The sequence below is a fragment of the Crinia signifera genome, chromosome 12, assembly GCF_055691185.1.
Source record: "Crinia signifera chromosome 12, ASM5569118v1, whole genome shotgun sequence".
Lineage (NCBI taxonomy): Eukaryota > Metazoa > Chordata > Amphibia > Anura > Myobatrachidae > Crinia > Crinia signifera.
This window is the reverse complement of record NC_139228.1, coordinates 293,057-306,680: the sequence shown is the minus strand read 5'-3', so window position 1 is coordinate 306,680 and position 13,624 is coordinate 293,057. Positions and strand designations below refer to the sequence as shown.

General features: G+C 50.0%; 1 protein-coding gene across 6 annotated transcripts in view; it reads right to left on the bottom strand.

Moving 5' to 3' along the window:
- LOC146049953 (V-type proton ATPase catalytic subunit A-like) overlaps window positions 1-13,624 on the bottom strand; it is a 269,656-nt gene that overhangs the window by 55,499 nt on the left and 200,533 nt on the right. For all 6 annotated transcript variants that reach the window (XM_083166658.1, XM_083166660.1, XM_083166655.1 and 3 more), the window contains 2 exons: window positions 3,582-3,673; window positions 3,350-3,478 (listed from right to left, as the gene is read on the bottom strand). In XM_083166658.1, coding sequence (XP_083022784.1) covers window positions 3,350-3,478; window positions 3,582-3,663 — 211 coding nt within the window. In that variant the 5' untranslated portion in view covers window positions 3,664-3,673. The remainder of the gene's footprint in view (window positions 1-3,349; window positions 3,479-3,581; window positions 3,674-13,624) is intronic.

The following is a 13,624-nucleotide window of genomic DNA, read 5'->3' as shown; positions in this document are numbered from 1 at the left end:
GGGTGACCGCATCCCACTATGCCCCAACAGGTGACCGCATCCCACTATGCCCCAACCGGTGACCGCATCCCACTATGCCCCAACCGGTGACCGCATCCCACTATGCCCCAACCGGTGACCGCATTCCGCTATGCCCCAACAGGTGACCACATCCCGCTATGCCCCAACAGGTGACCACATCCCGCTATGCCCCAACAGGTGACCACATCCCGCTATGCCCCAACAGGTGACCACATCCCGCTATGCCCCAACAGGTGACCACATCCTGCTATGCCCAAACAGCTTGCCGCATCCCACTATGCCCCAATGGGTGATCTCATGTCATTATGCCCCAACAGGTGACCACATCCCGCTATGCCCCAACAGGTGACCACATCCCGCTATGCCCCAACGGGTGACCTCATGTCATTATGCCACAACGGGTGACCTCATGTCATTATGCCCCAATGGGTGACCTCATGTCATTACGCCCCAACAGGTGACCGCATCCCACTATGCCCCAACGGGTGACCGCATCCCACTATGCCCCAACAGGTGACCGCATCCCACTATGCCCCAACCGGTGACCGCATCCCACTATGCCCCAACAGGTGACCGCATCCCACTATGCCCCAACAGGTGACCGCATCCCACTATGCCCCAACAGGTGACCGCATCCCGCTATGCCCCAACAGGTGACCGCATCCCACTATGCCCCAATGGGTGACCTCATGTCATTATGCCCCAACAGGTGACCGCATCCCACTATGCCCCAACGGGTGACCGCATCCCGCTATGCCCCAACAGGTGACCACATCCCGCTATGCCCCAACAGGTGACCACATCCCGCTATGCCCCAACAGGTGACCACATCCCGCTATGCCCCAGCGGGTGACCTCATGTCATTATGCCCCAACAGGTGACTGCATCCCACTATGCCCCAACAGGTGACCGCATCCCACTATGCCCCAACAGGTGACCGCATCCCACTATGCCCCAACGGGTGACCGCATCCCACTATGCCCCAACGGGTGACCGCATCCCACTATGCCCCAACGGGTGACCGCATCCCACTATGCCCCAACGGGTGACCGCATCCCACTATGCCCCAACGGGTGATCGCATCCCACTATGCCCCAACGGGTGACCGCATCCCACTATGCCCCAACGGGTGACCGCATCCCACTATGCCCCAACGGGTGATCGCATCCCACTATGCCCCAACGGGTGACCGCATCCCGCTATGGCCCAACAGGTGACCACATCCCGCTATGCCCCAACAGGTGACCACATCCCGCTATGCCCCAACAGGTGACCACATCCCGCTATGCCCCAACAGGTCACCACATCCCGCTATGCCCCACGGGTAACCTCATGTCATTATGCCCCAACGGGTGACCTCATGTCATTATGCCCCAACAGGTGACTGCATCCCACTATGCCCCAATGGGTGGCCTCATGTCATTATGCCCCAACAGGTGACCACATCCCGCTATGCCCCAACAGGTGACCACATCCCGCTATGCCCCAGCGGGTGACCTCATGTCATTATGCCCCAACAGGTGACTGCATCCCACTATGCCCCAACAGGTGACCGCATCCCACTATGCCCCAACGGGTGACCGCATCCCACTATGCCCCAACAGGTGACCGCATCCCACTATGCCCCAACAGGTGACCGCATCCCACTATGCCCCAATGGGTGACCTCATGTCATTATGCCCCAACAGGTGACCGCATCCCACTATGCCCCAACGGGTGACCGCATCCCGCTATGCCCCAACAGGTGACCACATCCCGCTATGCCCCAACAGGTGACCACATCCCGCTATGCCCCAACAGGTGACCACATCTCGCTATGCCCCAGCGGGTGACCTCATGTCATTATGCCCCAACAGGTGACTGCATCCCACTATGCCCCAACGGGTGACCGCATCCCGCTATGCCCCAACAGGTGACCACATCCCGCTATGCCCCAACAGGTGACCACATCCCGCTATGCCCCAACAGGTCACCACATCCCGCTATGCCCCAGCGGGTGACCTCATGTCATTATGCCCCAACAGGTGACTGCATCCCACTATGCCTCAACGGGTGACCTCATGTCATTATGCCCCAACGGGTGACCTCATGTCATTATGCCCCAACAGGTGACTGCATCCCACCATGCCCCAACGGGTGACCTCATGTCATTATGCCCCAACAGGTGACCACATCCCGCTATGCCCCAATGGGTGACCTCATGTCACTATGCCCCAACAGGTGACCACATCCCGCTATGCCCCAACAGGTGACCGCATCCCACTATGCCCCAACAGGTGAACTCATGTCATTATGCCCCAACAGGTGACCGCATCCCACTATGCACCAACAGGTGACCACATCCCACTATGCCCCAACGGGTCACCACATCCCACTATGCCCCAACGGGTGAACTCACGTCATTATGCCCCAACAGGTCACCACATCCCGCTATGCCCCAGCGGGTGACCTCATGTCATTATGCCCCAACAGGTCACCACATCCCACTATGCCCCAACGGGTGACCTCATGTCATTATGCCCTAACAGGTGACTGCATCCCACTATGCCCCAACGGGTGACCTCATGTCATTATGCCCCAACAGGTGACCACATCCCGCTATGCCCCAACAGGTGACCACATCCCGCTATGCCCCAATGGGTGACCTCATGTCATTATGCCCCAACGGGTGACCTCATGTCATTATGCCCCAACAGGTGACCACATCCCACTATGCCCCAACGGGTGACCGCATCCCACTATGCCCAACCGGGTGAACTCACATCATTATGCCCCAACTGGTGACCGCATCCCACTATGCACCAACAGGTGACCACATCCCGCTATTCCCCAACGGGTGACCTCATGTCATTATGCCCCAACAGGTGACCGCATCCCACTATGCCCCAACGGGTGACCTCATGTCATTATGACCCAACAGGTGACCACATCCCACTATGTCCCAATGGGTGACCTCATGTCATTATGCCTCAACAGGTGGCTGTACGTACAACAGAGGTGTTCTCAGGAATACACACACACGTACGTACAACAGAGGTGTTCTCAGGAATAAATATATATATATATATATATATATATATATATATACACACACACACACGTCCGTACAACAGAGGTGTTCTCAGGAATATATATATATATATATATATACACACACACACACACGTACGTACAACAGAGGTGTTCTCAGGAATACACACATACACACACAGCTATTCTATACACTCTTACTGTATGTGTCAGGCTGTTCAGTAGAAGCCTCTGGACATATATAGAACCTGTGACCTCACTTACAAAGGTCATGTCACTATCACAGATTAAAAGATACAAGTTTCCTCGTAGACTTGAATAGTGGCCAAGTCGCCCTCCAGACGGATAATTTCTCCCACAAGCTCCGAATGACCCACACGCACCAGCTCGTACATAGCCGCCCCCGCCATCTGTGCCGCAGTAACCACTGGAAGAAAGTGGATATGGTACAATAAACCGATAACTTACTGCATGATGCCATATTTCTGGGAGTCCATAGCACACTGGAAGAGACGTGTGACTCCTCTTACCTGGCCCGGAGACACCATGGACAAACCCCATCATACTTTCCTTCTCCTCATCTCTGATCTTGGGCAGTTGGGAGAAATCCATGTCTGAGCACCTAAAACAAAAACCATTGTTACTGCATGTATTGGAGGTTCTGTCCAGTATAGATGATGGGGAGATGGGAGTCAGAGGACCTGCGGCAGGTACTGGGAAGGAGTGGTGCCAGCAATGTGTTCTCCTGGGCTCCCTCCTATGCCAGGATAGGGATCCTGGCTATCCCCCTCCTGTAGCAAGTCTGACCACCACTCACCGCTAACTGACAACATAACAGCTTCCTCCGTATGGTAATCACACTGTCCTGGGGTGACGTCAGCGGCTGCCTGTCCTGGGGTGACGGTGCATCATGCCATCCATTCCATCTGTCCCTGCTACCCCTAGGGCCTTATTCCAGTTCACTCTTTCTGACAAAATCCTTCTTCGATGGACAAAACCATGTGCACTGCGGGTGGGGCAGATGTAACTTGTGCAGAGAGAATTAGATTTGGGTGGGGTTTTTCTTCAAAGTGAGATCTATATTGCAGTGTAAAAGCAGCCAGTATTTACCCTGCACAGAAACAAAATAACTCACCCAAATCTAATTATCTCTGCACATGTTACATCTGCCCCACCTGCAGTGCACATGGTTTTGTCCATCTAAGAAGGATTTTGTCAGAAAGAGTGAACTAGAATAAGGTCCCTAGTCACCACGTTAGCTGCCCGCCTCCCTGCAGGCATTGACCTGTCCACATACCCATGGGGCTACCCATGAAAAGCTGTGTGTTCCCATGTCCCAGCGCCACCACTGCCCCGTCCCTCCCTCCCCTCTAGAGAGTAAGCATCGGCCCCATAGTCAGCACTGTGTGTAGGATGTGGTGGCAGAGATTATACACAATGCTTAGTGTAAACAGAGAATCCTGCTCAGCAAGACATTGTTATGTGTGCAGATACAATAAGCCTGTTCCAGCTGCGCAGGAGGCCGCATCCACCAGCCGCAACCAGAGTCATCAAGTGCAGACCGACCATCACCCCTGGGTATAGTGATGTGACACAGAACCACTACTGCGCAGTCTCCATGTGTGCCGTATACAGGGACTAATACCCACACACATCACACAGAACCACTACTGTGCCCTCTCCACGTGTGCCGTATACAGGGACTAATACCCCCACACATCACACAGAACCACTACTGTGCCCTATCCATGTGTGTAGTATACAGGGACTAATACCCCCACACATCACACAGAACCACTACTGTGCAGTCTCCACGTGTGCCGTATACAGGGACTAATACCCCCACACATCACACAGAACCACTACTGTGCCTTCTCCACGTGTGCCGTATACAGGGACTAATACCCCCACACATCACACAGAACCACTACTGTGCACTCTCCACGTGTGCCGTATACAGGGACTAATACCCACACACATCACACAGAACCACTACTGCGCAGTCTCCACGTGTGCCGTATACAGGGACTAATACCCACACACATCACACAGAACCACTACTGTGCCCTCTCCACGTGTGCCGTATACAGGGACTAATACCCACACACATCAAACATAACCACTACTGTGCAGTCTCCATGTGTGCCGTATACAGGGACTAATACCCACACACATCACACAGAACCACTACTGTGCCTTCTCCACGTGTGCCGTATACAGGGACTAATACCCCCACACATCACACAGAACCACTACTGTGCCCTCTCCACGTGTGCCGTATACAGGGACTAATACCCACACACATCACACAGAACCACTACTGTGCAGTCTCCATGTGTGCCGTATACAGGGACTAATACCCACACACATCACACAGAACCACTACTGTGCAGTCTCCATGTGTGTAGTATACAGGGACTAATACCCACACACATCACACAGAACCACTACTGTGCCCTCTCCATGTGTGCCGTATACAGGGACTAATACCCACACACATCACACAGAACCACTACTGTGCCCTCTCCATGTGTGTAGTATACAGGGACTAATACCCCCACACATCACACAGAACCACTACTGTGCAGTCTCCATGTGTGTAGTATACAGGGACTAATACCCACACACATCACACAGAACCACTACTGTGCAGTCTCCATGTGTGTAGTATACAGGGACTAATACCCCCACACATCACACAGAACCAGTACTGTGCCCTCTCCATGTGTGCCATATACAGGGACTAATACCCACACACATCACACAGAACCACTACTGTGCCCTATCCATGTGTGTAGTATACAGGGACTAATACCCCCACACATCACACAGAACCACTACTGCGCAGTCTCCATGTGTGTAGTATACAGGGACTAATACCCCCACACATCACACAGAACCACTACTGTGCCCTCTCCATGTGTGCCGTATACAGGGACTAATACCCACACACATCAAACATAACCACTACTGTGCAGTCTCCATGTGTGTAGTATACAGGGACTAATACCCCCACACATCACACAGAACCAGTACTGTGCAGTCTCCATGTGTGCCGTATACAGGGACTAATGCCCCCTCATATCACACAGAACCACTAGTGTGCCCTCTCCACGTGTGCCGTATACAGGGACTAATACCCCAACACATTACACAGAACCACTACTGTGCCCTCTCCATGTGTGCCGTATACAGGGACTAATGCCCCCTCATATCACACAGAACCACTAGTGTGCAGTCTCCACGTGTGCTGTATACAGGGACTAATACCCACACACATAACACAGAACGAGTACTGCGCAGTCTCCATGTGTGTAGTATACAGGTACTAATACCCACACACATCACACAGAACCACTACTGCGCAGTCTCCATGTGTGTAGTATACAGGGACTAATACCCCCACACATCACACAGAACCACTACTGTGCCCTCTCCACGTGTGCCGTATACAGGGACTAATACCCCCACACATCACACAGAACCACTACTGTGCCCTCTCCATGTGTGCCGTATACAGGGACTAATGCCCCCTCATATCACACAGAACCACTAGTGTGCAGTCTCCACGTGTGCTGTATACAGGGACTAATACCCACACACATCACACAGAACGAGTACTGCGCAGTCTCCATGTGTGTAGTATACAGGTACTAATACCCACACACATCACACAGAACCACTACTGCGCAGTCTCCATGTGTGTAGTATACAGGGACTAATACCCCCACACATCACACAGAACCACTACTGTGCCCTCTCCACGTGTGCCGTATACAGGGACTAATACCCACACACATCACACAGAACCACTACTGCGCAGTCTCCATGTGTGTAGTATACAGGGACTAATGCCCCCACATATCACACAGAACCACTACTGTGCAGTCTCCACATGTGCTGTATACAGGGACTAATACCCACACACATCACACAGAACGAGTACTGCGCAGTCTCCATGTGTGTAGTATACAGGGACTAATACCCCCCCCCCCACATCACACAGAACCACTACTGTGCCCTATCCATGTGTGCCGTATACAGGGACTAATACCCCAACAGAAATAAATTATATATTTGACCACCTAGGTGGAAAAATATATTTTAAGCGCTTTTGGGTGAGTTGTTTTGGTAAGCTGCTCACACCGTGGGGAGGTCAGCCCCCAAAAAACAGAGTACAAACACATGAAAAAAGGGCTGTGGAACAGTGTGAATGGGTATGACCAATTGGGTAGTACAAATTAGTACCCCAATACATTACACAGAACCAGTACTGTGCCCTCTCCATGTGTGCCGTATACAGGGACTAATACCCCCACACATCACACAGAACCACTACTGTGCCCTCTCCATGTGTGTAGTATACAGGGACAAATACCCCAACACATCACACAGAACCAGTACTGTGCAGTCTCCACGTGTGCCGTATACAGGGACTAATACCCCCACACATCACACAGAACCATTACTGCGCCCTCTCCATGTGTGCCGTATACAGGGACTAATACCCCCACACATCACACAGAACCACTACTGTGCAGTCTCCATGTGTGTAGTATACAGGGACTAATACCCCCACACATCACACAGAACCACTACTGTGCCCTCTCCACGTGTGTAGTATACAGGGACTAATACCCCCACACATCACACAGAACCACTACTGTGCAGTCTCCATGTGTGTAGTATACAGGGACTAATACCCCCACACATCACACAGAACCACTACTGTGCCCTATCCATGTGTGCCGTATACAGGGACTAATACCCCAACAGAAAGAAATTATATATTTTACCACCTAGGTGGAAAAATATATTTTAAGCGCTTTTGGGTGAGTTGTTTTGGTAAGCTGCTCACACCGTGGGGAGGTCAGCCCCCAAAAAACAGAGTACAAACACATGAAAAAAGGGTTGTGGAACAGTGTGAATGGGTATGACCAATTGGGTAGTACAAATTAGTACCCCAATACATTACACAGAACCAGTACTGTGCCCTCTCCATGTGTGCCGTATACAGGGACTAATACCCCCACACATCACACAGAACCACTACTGTGCCCTCTCCATGTGTGTAGTATACAGGGACTAATACCCCAACACATCACACAGAACCACTACTGTGCAGTCTTCATGTGTGTAGTATACAGGGACTAATACCCCAACACATTACACAGAACCACTACTGTGCCCTCTCCATGTGTGTAGTATACAGGGACTAATACCACCACACATCACACAGAACAATTACTGCACCCTCTCCATGTGTGTAGTATACAGGGACTAATACCCCCACACATCACACAGAACCACTACTGTGCAGTCTCCATGTGTGCCATATACAGGGACTAATACCCCAACACATTACACAGAACCACTACTGTGCCCTCTCCATGTGTGCCATATACAGGGACTAATACCCCAACACATTACACAGAACCACTACTGTGCCCTCTCCACTTGTGCCGTATACAGGGACTTATACCCCCACACATCACACAGAACCACTACTGTGCCCTCTCCATGTGTGCCATATACAGGGACTAATACCCCCACACATCACACAGAACCACTACTGTGCAGTCTCCATGTGTGTAGTATACAGGGACTAATATCCCCACACATCACACAGAACCAGTACTGTGCAGTCTCCACGTGTGCCGTATACAGGGACTAATACCCCCACATATCACACAGAACCCCTAGTGTGCAGTCTCCACGTGTGCCGTATCCAGGGACTAATACCCCCACACATCACACAGAACCACTACTGTGCAGTCTCCACGTGTGCTGTGTACAGGGACTAATACCCCCACACATCACACAGAACCACTACTGTGCCCTTTCCATGTGTGCTGTATACAGGGACTAACACATCCACACATCACACAGAACCATTACTGTGCAGTCTCCATGTGTGCCATATACAGGGACTAATACCCCACACATCACACAGAACCACTAGTGTGCAGTCTCCACGTGTGCCGTATACAGGGACTAATACCCCACACATCACACAGAACCATTATTGCGCCCTCTCCATGTGTGTAGTATACAGGGACTAATACTCCCACACATCACACAGAACAACTACTGTGCCCTCTCCACGTGTGCCATATACAGGGACTAATACCCCAACACATTACACAGAACCACTACTGTGCCCTCTCCATGTGTGCCGTATACAGGGACTAACACATCCACACATCACACAGAACCACTACTGTTCCCTCTCCACATGTGCCGTATACAGGGACTAATACCCCAACACATCACACAGAACCACTACTGTGCCCTCTCCATGTGTGCTGTATACAGGGACTAATACCCCCACACATCACACAGAACAACTACTGTGCCCTCTCCATGTGTGCTGTATACAGGGACTAATCAGGGCTGGTGTAAGGCTTCTCAGCACCCTAGGCAAAACTCCAGCCTACTGCCTACCCCCCACTGCCACCAATAACCATTTTCCACAGAACCACTACTGTGCCCTCTCCATGTGTGCCGTATACAGGGACTAATACCCCAACACATCACACAGAACCACTACTGTGCCCTCTCCATGTGTGCTGTATACAGGGACTAATACCCCCACACATCACACAGAACAACTACTGTGCCCTCTCCATGTGTGCTGTATACAGGGACTAATCAGGGCTGGTGTAAGGCTTCTCAGCACCCTAGGCAAAACTCCAGCCTACTGCCTCCCCCCCACTGCCACCAATAACCATTTTCCACAGAACCACTACTGTGCCCTCTCCATGTGTGTAGTATACAGGGACTAATACCCCCACACATCACACAGAACCAGTACTGTGCAGTCTCCATGTGTGCCATATACAGGGACTAATAACCCCACACATCACACAGAACTATTACTGTGCCCTCTACATGTGTGTAGTATACAAGGACTAATATCCCCACACATCACACAGTACCACTACTGCACAGTCTCCATGTGTGCCGTATACAGGGACTAATACCCACACATCACACAGAACCACTACTGTGCCCTATCCATGTGTGCCGTATACAGGGACTAACACATCCACACATCACACAGAACCACTACTGTGCAGTCTCCCTGTGTGCTGTATACAGGGACTAATACCCACAAACATTACACAGAACCACTACTGAGCCCTCTCCACGTGTGCCGTATACGGGGACATATATATATATATATATATATATATATATATATATATATATATATATATATATATATATATATATACATACATACATACATATTCCAGGTGTCCAGATGCAAGTATAGTCCAGACTGAGGGCACTCACCAGGTCAATATCACAAATGCTTTTTAATACATTACCATCAAAATTGCATGTCGATGTTTCGAACCAACAGGTCCTTTGTCAAGACAGACATCCACTCAACTGCACATCGGCGTGAAAAGTAACATATTTGTGTGACCTTAGGAGCGCACCCCTACCTGAATGCGAGTGCGGACTACACGTAGACTATATATCTCTATATATCTCTATATATCTCTATATATATATATATCTATCACGGATTTGAAGGTGAAGAAAAACGGGTTTATTGCACAAGCATAATTTGCACAAACAGACAGCTGTAACCTAACAGCTGTTTCAACTACTTCTTAGTAGTTTTCATCAGAAATACATACATACATACATACACACATATACACACACATGGACTTATATATGTATATATTACACTAAACATCAGCACTTACCTTTCCTAGCCTTGAGGTGCCCTATGGCTTGTGACCACATTGTTTAAACAAACATTGTAGGGGCTCTGCACTCACTAAATTAACTGATAATAAATAGTGGAGATTTAGTTAATGAATCGATCAATGCATTTAAGCCTGCAGCCCCCTTCACAGGACCCCACTTTTCTGCAGGAAAGGGGGCTGCAGGCTTAAATGCATTGATCAATTCATTAACTAAATCTCCACTATTTATTATCATCAGTTAATTTAGTGAGTGCAGAGCCCCTACAAATATATATAGATAGATAGATGATAGATATATACATACATACACACTCACAGGGATTAATACCTATCTGAAAAGATGGTTTGATAAATGATTCCCATAAACTGTACACGTAGAGGTATGAATTGAGAGGTTAGGGACTCACCTTAGAGACTGCCTAGTACCACTGGTAATGGAATTATGCGCAGTACTTGCAGTCTCTGACTTAATATACTGAGCACTGGAACAGGTAGAGTGGGTGCGATATTTACTGTAAAGACCAGATCTACCTTACCTGTCTGCACCGTACTAGAGGTGACCTCAGGAGGACACAAGCAGACCGCCAGGATTGTGTTTATTGTAAACACGGAGCTGGTTCTACAACCACATACAAATGACAATCTGTTCAGAGAACAGTGCCACAACCAGCCTTGTGTGACTGGTGGATAGAGCGACAATGGTCCTGTACAAATGTACCCTGCTCTGCACCATATGGGGCCTCTGCATTCATCCAATTATATTATTTCCAGTGTGATACACTGCATATTACTGCAGGGATCTACCCAGAGCCTGACTAAGGGACCAGCCACCCTAGGCTAGTGCACTCCTAGCAGTCTCCACCTGCGCCCGTACATATCGCTACATACAGCTGGGGATGCAACAGAGTCTGAATTGCACAGCTTCAACCGTCTACAGCTGCATACACACTGTGTAATAAAGGGCGGTACAGTGTGCTAGAATGTGTGTGGGGCAGTATGGAGTGGTAGAATGTGTATGTGGGGGCAGTACAGTGTGGTAGAATGTGTGTGGGGGCAGTACAGTGTTGTAGAATGTGTATGTGGGGCAGCACAGGGTTTTAGAATGTGGGTGGTGGCAGTACAGTGTGGTAAAATGTATGCGGTGGCAGTACAGTGTGGTAGAATGTGTGTCTGGGGGCGATACAGTGTGGTAGAATGTGTGTCTGGGGGCAGTACAGTGTGGTAGTATGTGTATGTGGGGGCAGTACAGTGTAATAGAATGTGTGTGGGGGCAGTACAGTGTGGTTGAATGTGTGTCTAGAGGAGGCACACTATGGTAGAATGTAAGTGGGGGCAGTACAGTGTGGTAGAATGTGTGTGGGGCAGAATGTGTGTAGGGGCAGTATAGTGTGGTAAAATGTGTGCTGGGGCAGTACAGTGTGGTAGAATGTGTGTCTAGGGGCAGCACACTGTGGTAGAACGTAAGTGGGGGCAGTACAGTGTGGTAGTATGTGTGTGGGGAAGTACAGTGTGGTAGAATGTGTGTAGGGGCAGTACAGTGTGGTAGAATGTGTGCGGGGGCAGTACAGTCTGGTAGAATGTGTGCGGGGGTTGATATAGTGTGGTATAATGTGTGTGGGGGCAGTACATACTGGTATAATGTGTGTGGGGGCAGTATAGAGTGCTAGAATGTGAGTGTGGGGGAAGCACAGTGTGTTAGAATGTGTGTGGTGGCAGTACAGTGTGGTAAAATGTATGTGGTGGCAGTACAGTGTGGTAGAATGTGTGTCTGGGGGCAGTACATTGTGGTAGAATGTGTGTCTGGAGGCAGTGCGGTAGAATGTGTATGTGGGGGCAGTACAGTGTGGTAGAATGTGTGTGGGGGCAGTACAGTGTGGTAGAATGTGTCTCTAGGGGCAGCACACTGTGGTAGAATGTATGTGGGGGCAGTACATAGTGGTATAATGTGTGTAGGGGCAGTATAGAGTGGTAGAATGTGTGTGGGGCAGTATGGAGTGGTAGAATGTGTATGTGGGGGCAGTACAGTGTGGTAGAATGTGTGTGGGGGCAGTACAGTGTTGTAGAATGTGTATGTGGGGCAGCACAGTGTTTTAGAATGTGTGTGTGGTGGCAGTACAGTGTGGTAAAATGTATGCGGTGGCAGTACAGTGTGGTAGAATGTGTGTCTGGGAGCAGTACAGTGTGGTAGAATGTGTGTCTGGGGGCAGTACAGTGTGGTAGTATGTGTATGTGGGGGCAGTACAGTGTAATAGAATGTGTGTGGGGGTAGTACAGTGTGGTTGAATGTGTGTCTAGAGGCAGCACACTGTGGTAGAATGTATGTGGGGGCAGTACATAGTGGTATTATGTGTGTGGGGGCAGTACAGAGTGGTAGAATGTGTGTGGGGCAGTACAGTGTGTGGGGCAGTACAGTGTGGTAGAATGTGTGTCTGGGGGCAGAACACTGTGGTAGAATATATGTGGGGGCAGTACAGTGTGGTAGAATGTGTGTGGTGCAGTACAGTGTGGTAGAATGTATGTGGGGGCAGTACAGTGTGGTAAAATGTGTGTGGGGCAGTACATTGTAATAGAATGCTTGTGGGGGGAAGTACAGTGTGGTAGAATGGCTGTGGGGGCAGTACAGTGTGGTAAAATGTGTGTGGGGGCAGTACATAGTGGTATAATGTGTGTGGGGGCAGTAAAGAGTGTTAGAATGTGTGTGTGGGGCAGTAAAGTGTGGTAGAATGTGTGTGGGGGCAGTACAGTGTTGTAGAATGTGTATGTAGGGGCAGCACAGTGTGTTAGAATGTGTGTGGTGGCAGTACAGTGTGGTAAAATGTATGTGGTGGCAGTACAGTTTGGTAGAA